This window comes from Oncorhynchus keta, unplaced genomic scaffold (assembly GCF_023373465.1).
Source record: "Oncorhynchus keta strain PuntledgeMale-10-30-2019 unplaced genomic scaffold, Oket_V2 Un_contig_22890_pilon_pilon, whole genome shotgun sequence".
NCBI lineage: Eukaryota > Metazoa > Chordata > Actinopteri > Salmoniformes > Salmonidae > Oncorhynchus > Oncorhynchus keta.
The window spans coordinates 17,769-39,856 of NW_026283098.1; the positions used below are offsets into that span (position 1 = coordinate 17,769).

The 22,088-nt window shown below is 45.5% G+C and overlaps 1 protein-coding gene across 1 annotated transcript; it reads right to left on the minus strand.

The window, feature by feature from the left end:
• Positions 1-11,311: 11,311 nt before the first annotated feature.
• Positions 11,312-17,506, minus strand: LOC127921635 (Na(+)/H(+) exchange regulatory cofactor NHE-RF2-like). The gene is made up of 4 exons (XM_052505203.1): positions 17,423-17,506; positions 16,214-16,367; positions 15,696-15,814; positions 11,312-15,085 (listed from the first exon to the last, which is right to left on the minus strand). The coding sequence occupies exons 1-4, from the start codon at positions 17,504-17,506 to the stop codon at positions 14,918-14,920; spliced, it is 525 nt and encodes a 174-aa protein (XP_052361163.1). The 3' UTR covers positions 11,312-14,917.
• Positions 17,507-22,088: the final 4,582 nt, after the last annotated feature.

Below are 22,088 nucleotides of genomic sequence, written 5' to 3' on the forward strand. Positions count from 1 at the left end.
ATCAAATAGCTCTTGCAAGGTCTCTCTATCACACACACACACGAGCGTGCCACACAACGGGCGCACGCATACGCAGGCATCTATGCAAGTAAATAGGCACACGCACTTATCTCTCTAAGTCCCTCACACACAATGTTTTCTCTCATGATCTCTGTCACATTCTTGCTCCGCCCCCACCTCTCTCTGTGTTAAAATCCATGTATTATTCCTCATTGCCCTCTGACCTCCCACTCCAGTCAGAAGTCTTTGTTGTAACAATGTCAGTCCTGCATGGACAACCCCATATCAATAGAACTGTCTGATTTACCATTACCATGACATACAACAGATGGATGGCAGGCCACACAGAACAAACAGTTGCACACTCTGTATGACATATTTACATTTCAATTAGCCTTCTGATATAATGGACCATACGGTAGAACATGTAATGCCATCTTGTCGATGCCATACTGACTGAGCTGGAATACTATTTATAGGGCCTTAATAGGAGTTTTTGGTGGTCAGGTCACATGGTCAGGAAATAGTAAAGACTTATAGCCATGCATGGCCTGCTATCTCATTGGCTGTCCTGCAAAGCAGTTGTATAGCATATCTTAGCATCAGTTGGGGAGTCGGGGACACTGAGAACAAATGTATGATGTTCAGTGTTGAGTACTTGAGTGTATCACTGCTTTTATGATAGTGTAAAAACAGGAGATGTACGTCACTGGAGGGAACAGGACAGAACAGAGCAGGGCTTACTAGGGCTGAGCAGTATCCAGATTTCCATACCATTCCTGTACCATACTGTGGTATACGGTATTACCGGCAGTGCACACAAGGGGCACCATTTCTTTCCAAACATAAAAATGGGCTCTATTTCTTTCCAAACGTTTTTAATGCTAACAAATGCTATCAAATTACTAGTGAATTGCTATAGATGACGCTAGTTAAATGCTAACTAGCGCAAGCAGACATAAACTAAATACATAGGACCATGCCTCAGGACTACCTGACATGATGACTCCTTGCTGTCCCCAGTCCACCTGGCCGTGCTGCTGCTCCAGTTTCAACTGTTCTGCCTGTGATTATTTTTATTTGACCATGCTGGTCATGAACATTTGAACATCTTGGCCATGTTCTGTTATAATCTCCACCCGGCACAGCCAGAAGAGGACTGGCCACCCCACATCGCCTGGTTCCTCTCTAGGTTTATTCCTAGGTTTTGGCCTTTCTAGGGCCTTTCTAGGGAATCCTAGCCACCGTGCTTCTACACCTGCATTGCTTGCTGTTTGGGGTTTTAGGCTGGGTTTCTGTACAGCACTTTGAGATATCAGCTGATATCTGTACGAAGGGCTATATAAATACATTTGATTTGATTTGATACATGGATAGACAACCCAGCTCATAAAGTTATACAACTACAGTATCTCAAAATACTCACACCTGATCCAGCAAGGGATTGATTGTCTCTGCTGTAAACAAGAAGCTTGATCTTGCAAGCTAGCCACCTATAACGAACAAGTTAGCAAACCAAATGCATAGCTGGAGTCCTGAGCTGGAGAAAATGTATTAGGTATTGATAAGGTGACTAATGCATAGATAATAAACAGTGAGTAGCAGCAATGTGCGGGGTTACAGGTTTACTCTTTGTAAACTAACATACCATGTGCTCTTTGTAAACTAACATACCATGTGCTCTTTGTAAACTAACATACCATGTGCTCTTTGTAAACTAACACCATGTGCTCTTTGTAAACTAACATACCATGTGCTCTTTGTAAACTAACATACCGTGTGCTCTTTGTAAACTAACATACCGTGTGCTCTTTGTAAACTAACATACCGTGTGCTCTTTGTAAACTAACATACCGTGTGCTCTTTGTAAACTAACATACCGTGTGCTCTTTGTAAACTAACATACCGTGTGCTCTTTGTAAACTAATATACCGTGTGCTCTTTGTAAACTAACATACCGTGTGCTCTTTGTAAACTAACATACCGTGCGCTCTTTGTAAACTAACATACCGTGTGCTCTTTGTAAACTAACATACCGTGCTCTTTATAAACTAACATACCGTGTGCTCTTTGTAAACTAACATACCATGCGCTCTTTGTAAACTAACATACCGTGTGCTCTTTGTAAACTAACATACCATGTGCTCTTTGTAAACTAACATACCATGTGCTCTTTGTAAACTAACATACCGTGTGCTCTTTGTAAACTAACATACCGTGTGCTCTTTGTAAACTAACATACCGTGTGCTCTTTGTAAACTAACATACCGTGTGCTCTTTGTAAACTAACATACCGTGTGCTCTTTGTAAACTAACATACCATGTGGCTCAATTACATTTTTGTGAAGAATAAAAATCAGTACTTAAAATCATACTGTCTGAAATTCAAAATACCCCTGTCTACGGTATATACGGTATACTTCCCAAGCCTAGGGGCTAATGTACCATGTGTGTATAATAGATGAAATGTATTAAATGGTAGTACCGTGTGGCCTCCATCACGATCTCCACTCTCTCTCATAGACGTGCGAAACACTCTCTTTCCCCCTGAGATGTATGTACTGAGCCACTCTTCCAGAGGTACAGCAGCCAAAACACACATTTAGCTCTGTCTCGCCGGACCAGCTCTGCTCTCCATAGGCCCTATGTATAAACCTCAGCCTACACAAGCCCTTCAGAATAAACACAAGAGATGATGATGTTTATGTGCGTGCGTGTGCGTGTGCGTGTGTGTGTGTGTGTGTGTGTGTGTGTGTGTGTGTGTGTGTGTGTGTGTGTGTGTGTGTGTGTGTGTGTGTGTGTGTGTGTGTGTGTGTGTGTGTGTGTGTGTGTGTGTGTGTGTGTGTGTGTGCGTGCGTGCGTGTGTGTGTGCTCCGGGCTCCTCTGCTCAAACAACACACCGTGGGAAAAGAAACACATCCAAAAAGAACCAAGGATATAAAAATGACAGTGTCTAATGCCTCTCTTTAACTCTACCACTCTTACCACACAGCCCTTCATAGAGTAGAATGTTTAAAAGATCTATTTCATAGATTATGGTGTACATCTCTGTATAGGTGTGTAGGCGTGGGACTGTCTATATGATGAAGCACTGTCTATACAGCAGGGGCATTCAACTCTTAACTATGAGGGCTGGAGCCGTCTGGTTTCCTGTTCTACCTGATAATTAATTGCACACACCTGGTGTCCCAGGTCTAAATCAGTCCCTGATTAGAGGGGAACAATGAAAATAAGGAGTGAAACTGCCTTGGAGGTCCAGAGTTGAGTTTGATGGGTCTATAGGATAAAAGCAGAAACCTGTCTGTTGTAGAGATGATGGTGTTCATCTCTTGGTGTGTAGGTGTAGGACTATCCCTAACTAGAATGAAACACTGCCTATATGATTACAAAAGCAGATACCACTCTATTATAGAGATTGGGATAGGTAAATATGAACAAAAACACGGTGAAAAAAATGTAGTTTATCAGGTTGATCTTAAACTCAAAATATAATTTGCATTGAACCTTTAATTTAGTTTAAAAAATCATTATTTTATTTGAAAACAAATGTCATAATGATTATCACCCCTGCATTTAGTACATGTCATACTGTGAACCCTCCCTCTGCCAAGATAAAAGCTCTGAGTCATTTCCTATAACGTTAGATGAGGTAGGAGAACACACCCTCCCTCTGCCAAGATAACAGTTCTGAATCATCTCCTGTAACGTTAGATGAGGTGGGAGAACACACCCAGCCTCTGCCAAGATAACAGCTCTGAGTCGTCTCCTATAATGTTAGACGAGGTGGGAGAACCCTCCCTCTGCCAAGATAACAGCTCTAAGTCGTCTCCTATAACGTTAGATGAGGTGGGAGAACCCACCCAGCCTCTGCCAAGATAACAGCTCTGAGTCGTCTCCTATAACGTTAGATGAGGTGTGAGAACACACCCAGCCTCTGCCAAGATAACAGCTCTGAGTCGTCTCCTATAACGTTAGATGAGGTGGGAGAACACACCCTCCCTTTGCCAAGATAACAGCTCAGAGTCGTCTCCTATAATGTTAGACGAGGTGGGAGAACCCTCCCTCTGCCAAGATAACAGCTGTGAATCATCTCCTATAACGTTAGATGAGGTGGGAGAACACACCCTCCCTCTGCCAAGATAAAAGCTCTGAGTCATTTCCTATAACGTTAGATGAGGTGGGAGAACACACCCTCCTTTGCCAAGATAACAGTTCTGATAACAGTTCTGAATCATCTCCTATAATGTTAGATGAGGTGGGAGAACACACCCTCCCTTTGCCAAGATAACAGTTCTGAATCATCTCCTATAATGTTAGACGAGGTGGGAGAACACACCCACCCTCTGCCAAGATAACAGCTCTGAGTCATCTCCTATAATGTTAGATGAGGTGGGAGAACACACCCTCCCTCTGCCAAGATAACAGTTCTGAATCATCTCCTATAATGTTAGATGAGGTGGGAGAACACACCCTCCCTTTGCCAAGATAACAGTTCTGAATCATCTCCTATAACATTAGATGAGGTGGGAGAACACACCCTCCCTTTGCCAAGATAACAGCTCAGAGTCGTCTCCTATAATGTTAGACGAGGTGGGAGAACCCTCCCTCTGCCAAGATAACAGCTGTGAGTCATTTCCTATAACGTTAGATGAGGTGGGAGAACACACCCTCCCTCTGCCAAGATAAAAGCTCTGAGTCGTCTCCTATAACGTTAGATGAGGTGGGAGAACACACCCTCCCTTTGCCAAGATAACAGTTCTGAATCATCTCCTATAATGTTAGATGAGGTGGGAGAACACACCCTCCCTCTGCCAAGATAACAGTTCTGAGTTCTGAATCATCTCCTATAACATTAGATGAGGTGGGAGAACACACCCTCCCTCTGCCAAGATAACAGTTCTGAATCATCTCCTATAACGTTAGATGAGGTGGGAGAACACATAGGAAGGTATTTGAGACCATCTCTCCATACAGAAACTCTCCAGATCATTCAGAGTCCTTGGTCCTTGCTTGTGGACTCTCCTGTTCAGCTCACCCCACAGGTTTTCAATGGGGTTTAGGTCAGGGGACTGGGATGGCATTGCAAAATCTTGATTCTATGGTCAGTGAACCATTTTAATGTGGATTTGGAGGTATGTGTTGGATCGTTGTCCTGCTGGAAGATCCAGCGACGACACAGTTTTAGCCTCCTGGTAGAGGCAGACAGGTTTTGGCCTAAAATCTCCTGGTACTTGAAGAGTCCATGATGCCAGGTGTCCTAACAAGGTTTCCAGGGCCTTTGGAAGTAAAACAGCCCCACAACATCACTTATCCACCACCATACTTCACAGTGGGGATTAGGTTCTTATCTGCATGACCATGGATCTTTACACCAAACCCACCTCTGGTGTTTGTTGCCAAAACGCTCTATTTTAGTCTCATCAGACCATAGAACCTGGTTCCAATGAGATTTAATAAGGCGCTTACGCTTGTGGTTTGGTGACAGCAGAGGCTTTCTTCTGACAACCCTTCCAAATAGCTTGGTGGCATGGAGGTGGCGTCTAATTGTAGTTTTGGAGACTTGGTGACCCCAAGATGTAAGCAACATCTGCAATTCTCCAAATATGAACCATCCTTCTCACTGTTCGTGTTGGCAAAACACACTTGTGTTCTCTTCCAGGCAGGTTCATCACAGCTCCAGTTGTTTAACATGTCTTAATTATTGCCCTAATAGTGGAGATGGGTATTTTCAGGTGTGTAGCTATCTTTTTATAGGCATTGCCTGATTTGTGAAGGTCAGCAACCTTTTGTATAATTTAATTTGTGTGTTCTCTGGCCTTTCCAATGTTGAAGGATGACTAAGGGAATTTACTCTGTGTGTCACCGCATATTTATTCCCCAGTGAAACAGGAAGTCATGGATGACCACTTGAGAGTTCCCATAGAATCAGATAAACTTTAAAAAGTAAAATCTTAATCGGAATATACATCAATTAGATTTTGTTCATAATAATTTCTAGGGGTGTCAGTAACTGTGACGTGCATGTTTTTGAATAAAGTTTAAAAATATATATATATTTTTTTCTTGAAGCAAAGGTTAGATGCATATTATATTTTGAGTGTAAGATCAAGCTGACAAACAATAAAAAATTCACAGCCATTTTTGTTAATATTTACCTAGGGTGCCAATAATTCAGGAGGGAACTGTATATGTGTACGCATATAGGACAATCCCTAAAGGCAGCGTTTCCCAAATCCAGTCCTCCAGTATCCCCAACAGTACACATTTTTGTTGTAGCCTCGGACAAACTCACCTGATTCAACTCGTTGAGGGCTTGATGATTAGTTGACAAGATGGATCAGGTGTGCTTGTCTGAGGCTACAAACAAATGTGCACTGTTGGGGGTACTGGAGGACTGGAGTTGGGAATCACTGCCTTAAGTCAACTGTAGGATTAGTCAGCTAAGCCAAGGTGTGCACTAACAGGGTGTGTTCATTTCCGCCCTGACTCCCTCATAAAGTGTACCCCTGGGAAGAGGTATGTGCCCTCTTCCAACCTCTCCCTCCATCCACATTTGTCTGCTTGTGGTTCCACTCTCTCTTTCTCTCTTCTCTCTACTCCCTTATTTTGTATTTCTATCTGCATGTCTCTCTATTTTTAATCGTTCAGCGCTTCTCTTTCTTTTTCATATTCAGATTGACTTATTCCCTCTCCTTCTCTTCATTCATGCTCCTTTCTCTTTCTCTACTCTCCTCTCGCTCCTTCTACTCTCTCTGTGTGCATGTTAGTGTAGTTGTCCTTGTTTGGCTCCACAGTGAGTGGGAGTGCATGTGAGTGTGTCTGTAGTGCCTCTGTGTGTGTTTCCTCCTGACTGTGACTCATCGCTCGGCTGACTCACGCGCCGCTAACAAAAACACACAGTCACCATGGCTACGGAGACTCCCGCCTCCTCTTCCCCCCTTACTCTCCCCCTCCTCTACCCGTGTGCTTCCGTGGCTCGGCTCCGGTTTCTCCTCTTGGGCACAGCTGCCCTACTGGGGCCCTACTCCAACCTGGGCAGGGCAGGAGAGGAAGGGAGGGGGGGAGGGATGGATGGAGGAAGGGATAAATGGAGGAATGGGGGAGAGCGAGAAATAGAGAGAGGCAAAGAGTGAGCAAGTCTTGAGAGAGATATTCTTGAAGAGAGAGAGAGAGAGCGAGTGCGTGAGAGCACAGAGGCAGAGAGAGAGAGAAAAAGACAGACAGACACAGGGAAAGAGAGCACAATACCCCATCAAACCCAACAACAATGAGAGTTTAAACATGCCTGCATAGACAAGGACAGACTGAATAGGAGAGGCTAAACATGCCTGTATAGACAGACAGAATAGAAATGATCACCTGTGGATCCTTTATCCGTTTTTACTGCTCTGATAAATTGCTGCCTGCTTTGAACTTGTCCATCCTTTGATGTTGCCTGGCTTCACATCTAGAACGTAGTCAGTCTCCACCAGCGCCTCTGGGGGTTTAATTTGTCCTGTGTGGTATCACATTACCACAAAGACCAGGTATGGCACTGGGTGTACCGGGCTCCCACACACACACACACACACTCAAACACACATGTTGACAGGCAAGCATGCATGCGTGTACACACACACACACACACACACACACACACACACACACACACACACACACACACACACACACACACACACACACACACACACACACACACACACACACACACACACACACACACACACACAGCCTAGTTTGCACTGTTGCCGTTGTTCCACCTAGCTAACTGAATGTGTATTGTTGTCTTTCTGAGTGTTACTGTACAGTTCTTTTTACAGTTGTACAGTTAGTGTACAGTTGTATGTGGCCAGAGAATGTCTTTTTAGTGATTTCTGGTGGTTTCAATGTCTGTAACTCCGATGGTTCTGCTGATATAGGGATGTTTTGAAAATGCTGCCTATTTCTTGAGGTTAGGATTTACAAAGTCAACATAACATCTTAGTAATCTCTTAGACACAGCGCACGTCTTGTCTATTTGTTGACCTGACTCTGGAAAGACCTCACCATCTCCACATCCATTTCAGACACAGCCTCAACAATGACACAATAGGTATGTGTACATGTCATCACTGTGCTCCCACAACAGGGCCGAATTCACTAGGCACCAAATGGAGGGGCAGCAGGTAACGCCAGCAGTTAAGAGCACTGGGCAATTAACCAAAAGGACACATGTTCGAATCCCAGAGACGACTAGGTGAAAAATCTGTTGATGTGCCCTTGAGCAAGGCACTTAACTCTAATTGCTTCTGTAAGTCACTCTGGATAAGCGTGTCTGCTAAATGACAATTTCAAAATATTCTGCTACTGTGTGCCCTAATGAATACGACCCATGTCATCACTGTGTTCTCACTGTCTGACCGTTAACTTGACCAGTCGCAGACCTCTGACCTATGCATGACTGGCTTTCTGGGAAAGCGTAGGAGGACACACACACTAGGCACCAGTCAGTGTCTCTGCTGAGTCTAGTACAAACAGGCTGGGAAGCTCTGAATGCCAGACTGCTGAGTCTAGTACAAACAGGCTGGGAAGCTCTGAATGCCAGACTGCTGAGTCTAGTACAAACAGGCTGGGAAGCTCTGAATGCCAGACTGCTGAGTCTAGTACAAACAGGCTGGGAAGCTCTGAATGCCAGTCTGCTGAGTCTAGGACAAACAGGCTGGGAAGCTCTGAATGCCAGACTGCTGAATCTAGGACAAACAGGCTGGGAAGCTCTGAATGCCAGTCTGCTGAGTCTAGGACAAACAGGCTGGGAAGCTCTGAATGCCAGTCTGCTGAGTCTAGGACAAACAGGCTGGGAAGCTCTGAATGCCAGACTGCTGAATCTAGGACAAACAGGCTGGGAAGCTCTGAATGCCAGTCTGCTGAGTCTAGGACAAACAGGCTGGGAAGCTCTGAATGCCAGTCTGCTGAGTCTAGGACAAACAGGCTGGGAAGCTCTGAATGCCAGTCTGCTGAATCTAGGACAAACAGGCTGGGAAGCTCTGAATGCCAGACTGCTGAGTCTAGGACAAACAGGCTGGGAAGCTCTGAATGCCAGACTGCTGAGTCTAGGACAAACAGGCTGGGAAGCTCTGAATGCCAGACTGCTGAGTCTAGTACAAACAGGCTGGGAAGCTCTGAATGCCAGTCTGCTGAGTCTAGTACAAACAGGCTGGGAAGCTCTGAATGCCAGTCTGCTGAATCTAGGACAAACAGGCTGGGAAGCTCTGAATGCCAGTCTGCTGAGTCTAGTACAAACAGGCTGGGAAGCTCTGAATGCCAGTCTGCTGAGTCTAGGACAAACAGGCTGGGAAGCTCTGAATGCCAGTCTGCTGAATCTAGGACAAACAGGCTGGGAAGCTCTGAATGCCAGACTGCTGAGTCTAGGACAAACAGGCTGGGAAGCTCTGAATGCCAGTCTGCTGAGTCTAGGACAAACAGGCTGGGAAGCTCTGAATGCCAGTCTGCTGAGTCTAGGACAAACAGGCTGGGAAGCTCTGAATGCCAGTCTGCTGAGTCTAGGACAAACAGGCTGGGAAGCTCTGAATGCCAGTCTGCTGAGTCTAGGACAAACAGGCTGGGAAGCTCTGAATGCCAGTCTGCTGAATCTAGGACAAACAGGCTGGGAAGCTCTGAATGCCAGTCTGCTGAATCTAGGACAAACAGGCTGGGAAGCTCTGAATGCCAGTCTGCTGAGTCTAGGACAAACAGGCTGGGAAGCTCTGAATGCCAGTCTGCTGAGTCTAGGACAAACAGGCTGGGAAGCTCTGAATGCCAGACTGCTGAATCTAGGACAAACAGGCTGGGAAGCTCTGAATGCCAGTCTGCTGAATCTAGGACAAACAGGCTGGGAAGCTCTGAATGCCAGTCTGCTGAGTCTAGGACAAACAGGCTGGGAAGCTCTGAATGCCAGTCTGCTGAGTCTAGGACAAACAGGCTGGGAAGCTCTGAATGCCAGACTGCTGAATCTAGGACAAACAGGCTGGGAAGCTCTGAATGCCAGTCTGCTGAATCTAGGACAAACAGGCTGGGAAGCTCTGAATGCCAGACTGCTGAGTCTAGGACAAACAGGCTGGGAAGCTCTGAATGCCAGTCTGCTGAAGCACCGTAGCAGACAATAAAGGACACACATTCTATAATGAGACTCTTTCACACTTGACTGAACACACGCACACAGATATATGCCCAATTAAGTGCGACCTTGAGCGGATAACTAAGTGAAGCAGGTCGCGACGTGAGCTATGTAACACAGGATGCACCTCCTGACAGCCGAAAAAAGGTGCCGCCAGTGGGTTGGGTTCCACTGGTGAAATCTTCTTATCTTGACTCAGTACAGCCTCAGAGGAATGGCCACTCCAAGGAGCCTGGTCCTCCCAGGGTTTCTCCATTGGGCCCGACTAATAGGGAGTTTTTGCTCCTGGCCGCCGTACACCGTCTCAAACGTGGTTAGCTCCAAGGAGTACAGGCTGGGTCAAGGGACCCATTGAAGTACAGTGTACCCCGCCTTCCATCACCGATATGCAGCGTACCGAAGGGCCCGTTATTAGGGAAGTCTGCTGATTCGTCGAAATCGTCTCATTCAACCAAGGCTGGGTTAAAGCTAGAGATGAGGAGTTGTATGGGAACTTTGAAGACCACAAGTGTGTTGCATTGTGGGGAGTAAGTAAGGCCTCCGGTTGGAAGGCGGCTGATGCGTAGCCTATATAACGTAGAAATGTCAATCTCACGCATCGCTTTCGACCTTCGTCTCTCCCGAGCCCGTACGGGAGTTGTAGCGATGAGACGAGATAGTAACTACTAACAATTGGATACCTCGAAATTGGGGAGAAAAAGGGGTAAAAAAAAAGAAAAAGAAATGTCAATCTCGCCGTGTTTGGCCCAAACGGATGTCAACATGAAGAAATCCAACCGGCGGAACCACACACACACACACACACACACACACTCCTCCAAAACACACACTCTGGACCTCTGCGTGACCTCTAACGGGCCTGAGTACTCACGGCAGCTGGAGGCACGAGAGAATTCTGGAAACAGAGTGAAACTGTATGCCAACACTCACATAATCCTTAGGGATCGAGGGGGACAGAGAGAGGGGAGGACTGGGACAATAGTGAGGGAGGGAGATGGAGAGAGGGGGAAATCCTTGAGATAGAAGAGGAGGAGTATCTCTGAGAACTCCTGGATCACAGCTGTGGGAAGATTAGCTCATTGAACAGATGACCCCCTCCCCCACTAGTATCAGAGACAACAGATTTACAGAAGAAGAAGGGATGACACTGAGATGATGTCATATAGTCCAGAAGGAGATTGTCAAACTTTATTGAAAAAATACAACCTGCCGTATATATACTGTAGGGAGGCAGGTAGCCTAGTGGTTAAGAGCATTGGGCCAGTAACCGATAGGTCACTGGTTGGAATCTCCAAACCAACTAGGTGAAAAATCTGTCAACAACCTTTTGAGCAAGGCACTTAACCCCACATTGCTCCTTTAAGCTGCTTTGGATAACAGCGTCTGCCAAATGACTAAAATGTAAATATACATGGGTCATATACCATTCTGCTCAGGGTTTAACGGTCAGATTATCATATGGAGCAATAGTAAAAACTCTTATGCAAACACATTGGTGCTAGATCACAAATGGAAACCAGAGAAATAAAAAATGTTTTATCTGTACTATTATGAGTAATAGTAATGACAATATGCGTATTAACAAAAATAAATTGTGCAATATATGAAAACAGATCAGACATTTCTCTCCGTCCTAAGTGTGGTGTCGGCGCCGCATAGCACAGCTGACCCTGGCATGTACCTCAGACCGAGCCCAACCAGGGACCCGCATTTCAGACCCTACCACAATATGAACCTCCAGGGGGACCTGGGCCTGTATTCAGAAAGCGTCTCAGAGTAGCAGTGCTGAACTAGTATCAGGTCCCTCCTGTCCATATAATCTTATTAATTATGATCTAAAGGCAAAAACTGATCCTAGATCAGCACTATACAGACCCTGGGTGAATAGTAACAATAGAGACACAGAGACAAACTTTCCCTTCTATCTTCCTTCACCCCCGTATGAGATGTAGCAGTGGTTTGGTCTGGGGAGTGTTCTCTTTGTGTAGATCCTACCACAATATGAACGACCGGGGGGACCTGAGATTACTATCCGTAACAGTGGATGACAGACACACAATAAGATAAACTTGACCTTCACCCCCCTATGAGGCGTGATAGTGGTTTGGTCTGGGGTGTGTCTGAGTCTGTGTGCAGGACAGCTGTCCCCATGCTATCCTATGCTAGGACTAATCTCCTGTAAGTCCTGTTGCTCCCCTGGTCTCATTCATTAGAGCATCTCTGAGTCTGACCTCCAGGATAGGCCTCTCCCACACACCCCACTGCCCCACCACCACAGCCCCCACTGGGCAGGCCCACTGATCAGAGCCCCTAGCCCCATAGCTCAGAATAACCTGATCCGAGATCAGTTTGTGCTGTCTTACCAACTCCTATGGCTATTGTTGTGTGACACCTCTTGATAATGACCATAGGAGTTGGCAATATCGCACAAATAGATCTGCGACCAGGCTATACTCACATACCAAAGCCCCTGATACCACAACCGATCCACAATCCACAGCATTCAGGCATGTTGTACAAAAATAACTGTGTCCTTCCCTTCTGAAGTGAAACAGAAAGACAGCCCAGTCTGGAGTAGCTGATACAAGCACTATGTCAGTCTGTCATCACTGTACCACAACATGAGCAGAACATTACCACAACATCACATCAACACTGAATGATGTAAGCTTTCTTTGATACGCTGGGCTCACTTTCAATCCCGTACAATATCCATCTAGTTATTTCATACATTATTTGTATCTATACTTTTGCATATAAAGGTGTTCGGCTCATAGATGTTCATAAGAAGTAATGCAGCATTATAGATGCTCATAACAAGTAATGCAGCATTATCAATGCTCATACTTTAGCAAGTAAGAAAACATTATAGATGCTCATAACAAGTAATGTAGCATTATATTTGCTTATAACAAGTAATACAGCATTATAGATGCTCATAACAAGTAATGCAGCATTATCAATGCTCATACTTTAGCAAGTAAGAAAACATTATAGATGCTCATAACAAGTAATGTAGCGTTATATTTGCTTATAACAAGTAATACAGCATTATAGATGCTCATAACAAGTAATGCAGCATTATCAATGCTCATACTTTAGCAAGTAAGAAAACATTATAGATGCTCATAACAAGTAATGTAGCATTATATTTGCTTATAACAAGTAATACAGCATTATAGATGCTCATAACAAGTAATGTAGCATTATATTTGCTTATAACAAGTAATATAGCATTATATTTGCTTATAACAAGTAATACAGCATTATATTTTCTTATAACAGGTAAAGCATGATAGATACTCATAACTAGTAATAACACATACCTGCAGGCTTTACGTAAATGTTACAAGGTGTTACATAGATCTCATACATCTTTAAAGTGGTCATATCATCCCCAGACGATCTTCTCCTGCTATGGTACTTTCATGTCCCAATCCTCATACATCTCTGAGCAGTGTACTGGAGTGGCTTCATGTTGCCGTGTGTCTTATTAGCACCCCCTGGTGTACTAGACAGGCAGTGTAAAAAAACTCAACGCTTGATCTATTCACTCTTAACTTGCTTGAGGAATTCCCATTCTAGTAATTCTATTTCTATGTCGGGGACATTGGGATATGAAATAATGGAGAGGATGTCATTGATGTCATAAAGATAAGGGTCCCTTAAATAAACTAAAACTGCCTTAGAATGAGTGAAGCAGGCCTATAGGCTAGAGAATCACAGGGGGCTTGTGTGTGTGCATGTATGCATGCATTTAGTCAATGTATCTTAAATGGTATTATATTGAGAAGGAGGGATGGGTGGAGTAAGGCTTTTGATTGTCTATGCATTGTTAACACCATCTATGAATACCAGTTCATATCCAACATAGAGAGCAAAGTGGAAATGTTATGACATTGTGAGAAAACAGATGCTTTGATACAAATACAAACAGAGATGATACAGAAGCAGTGCTATTCAGCCTCCAGTTTGTGCTTTTCCTGGTGAGTGAATCCATGAAGTCTGAGGCGCATCGGTCACACAATAAAATCACAGGAGGATCATGGGAGGAAGAGTTTTATCCATCTTTGGGCGTACGTTCCTTCTCTTACAGGGTCAAAACAAACCCCAATGTTTAAGATCAGGTCACAGTGTTCACAAACATCTCACATAGTCCATATTCCCCATACTTGTTATAGCTGGGCGGTCTAACACCTATCAAGGTGCTTTTCTACTTTGTAAATACCAAAAGAAGTGCCTCCTCTCTCCAGAGCAGTCCTCAGAGGAGGTGGGAGTTAGTGGTAGAAGAGGAGGGACATTGGATGGTTTAGGGAAAGACTGATGATGACGGGAGGATTCAGAAGAAGCTGGTAATCTTGAGTCTCTTATTCCAGTCCAGTCCAGCAGACAAGCTCTCTCTGGGTGGGATGAGGGTATAGAGAAGGGTGGAAGAAGGGAGGATTGAAGGAGGGGTAAAGGATGAGATGTCCATCATTCCATCCCGTCCATTTTGGAAGCAGGGGGGAGTCGGTGTTGGATGGCCAACGTTCAAAGAACAACATTCTATCTGCATATTCTCTTCTGTTGGATTGGGTGGTAGTGGTGGTAGTGGTGGTGGTGGGGTGGTGGTGGTAGTGGTGGTGGGGTGGTGGTGGTAGTGGTGGTGGTGGGGTGGTGGTGGTAGTGGTGGTGGTGGGGTAACGGGTAGGAATGTTGAAGGTAAGTTTCAGATATGTCAAATTCGACAGTCTTTCTGCTTCTCTCATTGGGTGGCAGAAAAGTTCAGAAGTTGCTGAAGAGCTGGTGTTTTTTGTCCCAGTCCATCTGAGGGGCTCTCTTCTTGGCCCTCTTGGCGTGGGCCTTCTCTTTGGCCTCAGCCGCAGTGGGACTCAGGAGCAGGCCGATCTCAGCAAACGGGTCCATCAGACGGCTCGCCTCGTCCTCTCCCAGCTAGATACAGAGACAGACAGAGACAGACAGAGACAGACAGAGACAGAGACAGACAGACAGAGACAGAGACAGAGACAGAGACAGACAGACAGAGACAGACAGAGACAGACATTAATATCAGAGACTACTTGGTAGTTATAGTGTGGATGACATACACACGCATGGCAGGGTTGAGGTCAATTCAAGTTCAATTCAGTCAATTCAGGTAGTAAACGGGAATTCCAATTCTTCTAATTTGCTCAATGATTTGGAATTGGTCAAATGTGGGAATGGTAAAATCGGTAGACTTCAGTTTACTTCCTGAATGTAATGAATTGAAATAGAACCCTGATGTGTAATTCTGATAATATCTGTGTTAATGTGATACATGTGTTATATGAAATAACAAGAGGTTAAATACTGTACACTCCAATATAGTCCACACACACATGCAGACACACATATACACACACCTTGCACGCTTTATTGTATGTTTGTACACACACACACACACACACACACACACACACACACACACACACACACACACACACACACACACACACACACACACACACACACACACACACACACACACACACACACACACACACACACACACACGTCTCACCTGCAGGCTGTTGTCTGGACTGCTCAGGTCAGAGTGGTGTGACTGGATGGAGCTGCTGGTGAAGCTGCCGTTGATCTGAGGACTGGGGGAGCCGTTGGATATGGACGGACCGTCAAAGTCTGGGAAAGAAGGGTCAGAATTACGCTCTACGTACAGATCTAGGATCAGCTTCTCTACCCTTTCCTCCACCCCAATCCTAACCTGAACCATTAGTGGGGGAAATGCAAAACTGATCCACCCTACGGGCAACTTCACCCAACACCTAGAATTACAGGCTCAGATTTGGAGGTCAGTAATCTGATGCTGGTTTTGATGAACAACACCGTAACATTTCACTATAGATTAGGATCATCAACACCATTACTGACTATTGCATTACTCAATATACAACTGTAAAATGTAGATGTACAATTAGACTAGAGACTTGTCCCGAGCTGTACTGTGCCTTTGGCGTGGTTTATAAGAGTACACTTTAAATAAATATTCTGTTTTACAGATAAACAAGGGTGTAGGCCTACCTTTAACGTGGCTGGCCAATGGGGTGACACCCATCTTCTTAAAGTGATGGTCTGTGTCAGGGTCCACCACCAGCAGCCTGGTCTCATCTCCTCCTCTCTTTATGAAGGCCACGACCTCCGCATGACGCATGCCCTCCACGTTCACCCCATTCACCTGAAAGGAGAGAAGGGAGAGAAGAGGGGAAGAAAGGGTGTTATGGGTGAGTGATGTTAGATGTCTCCATCTATACTGTTGTCTGTGACTCTGTGATCTGGCCTCGTCACTGTCTCAATGTTTCAATGTCTGACAGATGTTCAAGGCTGTCTGGTTGTGAATATGGATACAGTAGGAAAGAAACAGCGAACTGTAGATCCTGCTGCTGGTTCAGACAGGAACAACTACGTATCCAAAACAAGTTCTAAAAAAAGCACACTAGTGATGTTGGTTGGTCGGTCGTCTGTCATAACTGGTGTGCAGACTTTACACTGGTTGACTTCTGATTCGTCCACATTGGACCAGTGCAGGCGGTCACCAGTCTCAATCCAACAACATTCTCTTTACCTGACCCAGCGTTTTAGAGAACACATTCACAACTGTCCAAAAGCATGGTATAGCCTAAACTAAAATACTTATTTATTCAGACAAGGATCAACTGAATATGCAAACCGTTACTTGATCCAAACAGTAGAGGGTACTATGCACCAAAACAATCATTTTCCACCGGACTCAATGAAGAGTGAGGACAAAACCTGTGAGGAATCAGACACACATTTTTGCAAGATGGTGCATAGAGAGAATATTCTGCATTCCTTCCTCAATGACGTACAAACTGAACATAATACCTTTACATTCCATACTCCATTACAACAAGGATGGAACGAGCATGTAAGCTAATGGGCTCTAACAGTAGAACATCATTTATTTGTTTCTTTTACAAACACTTTCTCTCTCTCTTTGGTCATAGTAAACCCTCTTTTATTGGTTCGGCAACTTGTGAATTCAGCTGGAAAAGAGTGAGGGGGAGTGTGTGAGGGGAGCGAGTGAGGGGGAGTGTGTGAGGGGGGAGGAGGGGGAGTGTGTGAGGGGGGAGTGTGTGAGGGGAGCGAGAGTGAGGGGGGAGTGTGTGAGGGGAGCGAGAGTGAGGGGGGAGTGTGTGAGGGGAGCGAGAGTGAGGGGGGAGTGTGTGAGGGGAGTGAGAGTGTCTGAAAGGTAAGAAGAAGCCCTCACACCTCCACCTCAGTCACTAACACATCAGCAAGTTTCTGTTGGAGAGTTTCTCCCTGTGACTTTCCACAGACTCCTGTATATTCCATGAACTCTATTCAGCGAGTACTGTAGCTTTGCACGATGCTGCCTGCCTTAACGTTGGTACACCATCAAATATTGATGCCTAGCTTCTGCTGAACCAATAGTGTGGGTTTCAGGTATCAGTGTCCTGAGGGGGATTTTGTTTTAAAATTCAGTAACGCTGCTGCTTATGAAGTGAGGGCAGTAGGAGTTGGTTATGACACAGACTGGTCTAATACACTGTAACAGCACGGCTACATACCAGACTGGTCTAATACACTGTAACAGCACGGCTACATACCAGACTGGTCTAATACACTGTAACAACACGGCTAGATACCAGACTGGTCTAATACACTGTAACACGGCTAGGTACCAGACTGGTCTAATACACTGTAACACGGCTAGATACCTGACTGGTCTAATACACTGTAACAGCACGGCTAGATACCAGACTGGTCTTATACACTGTAACAGCACGGCGAGATACCAGACTGGTCTAATACACTGTAACAGCACGGCTACATACCAGACTGGTCTAATACACTGTAACAGCACGGCTACATACCAGACTGGTCTAATACACTGTAACAGCACGGCTACATACCAGACTGGTCTAATACACTGTAACAGCACGGCTACATACCAGACTGGTCTAATACACTGTAACAGCACGGCGAGATACCAGACTGGTCTAATACACTGTAACAGCACGGCTACATACCAGACTGGTCTAATACACTGTAACAGCACGGCTACATACCAGACTGGTCTAATACACTGTAACAGCACGGCTAGATACCAGACTGGTCTAATACACTGTAACAGCACGGCTACATACCAGACTGGTCTAATACACTGTAACAACACGGCTAGATACCAGACTGGTCTAATACACTGTAACAGCACGGCTACATACCAGACTGGTCTAATACACTGTAACAGCACGGCTAGATACCAGACTGGTCTAATACACTAACAGCACGGCTAGATACCAGACTGGTCTAATACACTGTAACAGCACGGCTACATACCAGACTGGTCTAATACACTGTAACAGCACGGCTACATACCAGACTGGTCTAATACACTGTAACAGCACGGCTAGATACCAGACTGGTCTAATACACTGTAACAGCACGGCTACATACCAGACTGGTCTAATACACTGTAACAACACGGCTAGATACCAGACTGGTCTAATACACTGTAACAGCACGGCTAGATACCAGACTGGTCTAATACACTGTAACAGCACGGCTAGATACCAGACTGGTCTAATACACTGTAACAGCACGGCTACATACCAGACTGGTCTAATAGACTGTAACAGCACGGCTACATACCAGACTGGTCTAATACACTGTAACAGCACGGCTAGATACCAGACTGGTCTAATACACTAACAGCACGGCTAGATACCAGACTGGTCTAATACACTAACAGCACGGCTAGATACCAGACTGGTCTAATACACTAACAGCACGGCTAGATACCAGACTGGTCTAATACACTGTAACACGGCTAGGTACCAGACTGGTCTAATGCATTGTAACAGCACGGCTCGATACCAGACTGGTCTAATACACTGTAACAGCACGGCTACATACCAGACTGGTCTAATACACTGTAACAGCACGGCTACATACCAGACTGGTCTAATACACTGTAACAGCACGGCTACATACCAGACTGGTCTAATACACTGTAACAGCACGGCTACATACCAGACTGGTCTAATACACTGTAACAGCACGGCTACATACCAGACTGGTCTAATACACTGTAACAGCACGGCTACATACCAGACTGGTCTAATACACTGTAACAGCACGGCGAGATACCAGACTGGTCTAATACACTGTAACAGCACGGCTACATACCAGACTGGTCTAATACACTGTAACAGCACGGCTAGATACCAGACTGGTCTAATACACTGTAACAGCACGGCTACATACCAGACTGGTCTAATACACTGTAACAGCACGGCTACATACCAGACGGGTCTAATACACTGTAACAGCACGGCTAGATACCAGACTGGTCTAATACACTGTAACAACACGGCTACATACCAGACTGGTCTAATACACTGTAACAGCACGGCTAGATACCTGACTGGTCTAATACACTGTAACAGCACGGCTACATACCAGACTGGTCTAATACACTGTAACAGCACGGCTAGATACTAGACTGGTCTAATACACTAACAGCACGGCTAGATACCAGACTGGTCTAATACACTGTAACAGCACGGCTACATACCAGACTGGTCTAATACACTGTAACAGCACGGCTACATACCAGACTGGTCTAGTACACTGTAACAGCACGGCTAGATACCAGACTGGTCTAATACACTGTAACAGCACGGCTACATACCAGACTGGTCTAATACACTGTAACAACACGGCTAGATACCAGACTGGTCTAATACACTGTAACAGCACGGCTAGATACCAGACTGGTCTAATACACTGTAACAGCACGGCTAGATACCAGACTGGTCTAATACACTGTAACAACACGGCTAGATACCAGACTGGTCTAATAGACTGTAACAGCACGGCTACATACCAGACTGGTCTAATACACTGTAACAGCACGGCTACATACCAGACTGGTCTAATACACTGTAACAGCACGGCTAGATACCAGACTGGTCTAATACACTGTAACAGCACGGCTAGATACCAGACTGGTCTAATACACTGTAACAGCACGGCTAGATACCAGACTGGTCTAATACACTGTAACACGGCTAGGTACCAGACTGGTCTAATACACTGTAACAGCACGGCTAGGTACCAGACTGGTCTAATGCATTGTAACAGCATGGCTAGATACCAGACTGGTCTAATACACTGTAACAGCACGGCTAGATACCAGACTGGTCTAATACACTGTAACAACACGGCTAGATACCCACCCACTCTCTCATAACTAACTGTTACATAGGAAATGTAAAAGTCTAGTGAGTGCCTGTTAAGGCTAGGGAGAGACTAGGAGGAGGGAAAGAGAGAGAAAAAGGGAGGAAATAATGTGTAAAACCAAGAGAAGTTGTGTGTATTGTGTGTGTGAAAGAGAGAAAAAGAAAGAGCATGAAAGAGAGTGAGAGTTAAGCAGTGATAACTGTTATGGTGCTGACATCTCTATTCTTTCTCTCGCTCTCCCTCTCTGTCTATCCCTCTCGCTCTGTCTCTCTCTCTGTCTGTCTCTGTCCCTCTGTCTCCCTCTCTGTCTGTCCCTCTCCCTCTGTCTCTCTCTCTGTCTATCCCTCTCGCTCTGTCTCTCTCTCTGTCTCTGTCCCTCTCTCTCTGTCTATCCCTCTCGCTCTGTCTCTCTCTCTGTCTCTGTCCCTCTCGCTCTGTCTCTCTCTCTGTCTCTGTCCCTCTCGCTCTGTCTCTCTCTCTGTCTCTCTCTCTGTCTATCCCTCTCGCTCTGTCTCTCTCTCTGTCTCTGTCCCTCTCGCTCTGTCTCTCTCTCTGTCTGTCCCTCTCGCTCTGTCTCTCTCTCTGTCTCTGTCCCTCTCGCTCTGTCTCTCTCTCTCTGTCTCTGTCCCTCTCGCTCTGTCTCTCTCTCTGTCTCTGTCCCTCTCGCTCTGTCTCTCTCTCTGTCTATCCCTCTCGCTCTGTCTCTGTCTCTGTCCCTCTCGCTCTGTCTCTCTCTCTGTCTCTGTCCCTCTCGCTCTGTCTCCCTCTCTGTCTCTGTCCCTCTCGCTCTCTCCCTCTCTGTCTATCCCTCTCGCTCTGTCTCTCTCTCTGTCTCTGTCCCTCTCGCTCTGTCTCTCTCTCTGTCTATCCCTCTCGCTCTGTCTCTCTCTGTCTGTCCCTCTCGCTCTGTCTCTCTCTCTGTCTCTGTCCCTCTCGCTCTGTCTCTCTCTCTGTCTATCCCTCTCGCTCTGTCTCTCTCTCTGTCTCTGTCCCTCTCGCTCTGTCTCTCTCTCTGTCTCTGTCCCTCTCGCTCTGTCTCTCTCTCTGTCTCTGTCCCTCTCGCCATTAGAGTAGGTGTCAGAACATAAGGCTCAGTGGAGTCATCACACACACTAATTGGTAGAGAATCGTCTCATCATACCAGCCCTAGTGCATGAGGAGGAACAAGACCCCTTTGTGTTGGGATAGGGGAGCAGGTGTTGTGTCATGTTTCATAGCAGCAGCAATCCTTCACAATCCAACAAAACAATCCAGCCCACTCAAGCTAATTAATAGGGCCCTTGTTCGTTAGGCGACTCCCACACAATACAACAGTCAGTGTAGTGCCAGTGGTCCAAAGCTGTTTTTCATTGGAATACAGTGCTGTTTGAATGCTTTACAGAGCAGTCGTTTTCAAGGTACAATCATAATCGTCAGTGTTTGCTTAGGTTGTACACCCTGGAATGTTTCCAATGGTTTACCTTTGTGTGTGTGTGTGTGTGTGTGTGTGTGTGTGTGTGTGTGTGTGTGTGTGTGTGTGTGTGTGTGTGTGTGTGTGTGTGTGTGAAAGAGAAAGAATGGGTCTTCACCTTGCTAACGAGCTGCTGACAGATGGACCAAGCAGTGCACCGTGCCACACAGTTGCTTGGTCAGAGACATCCTCCATTAGCCACAGAGAATAACACACACA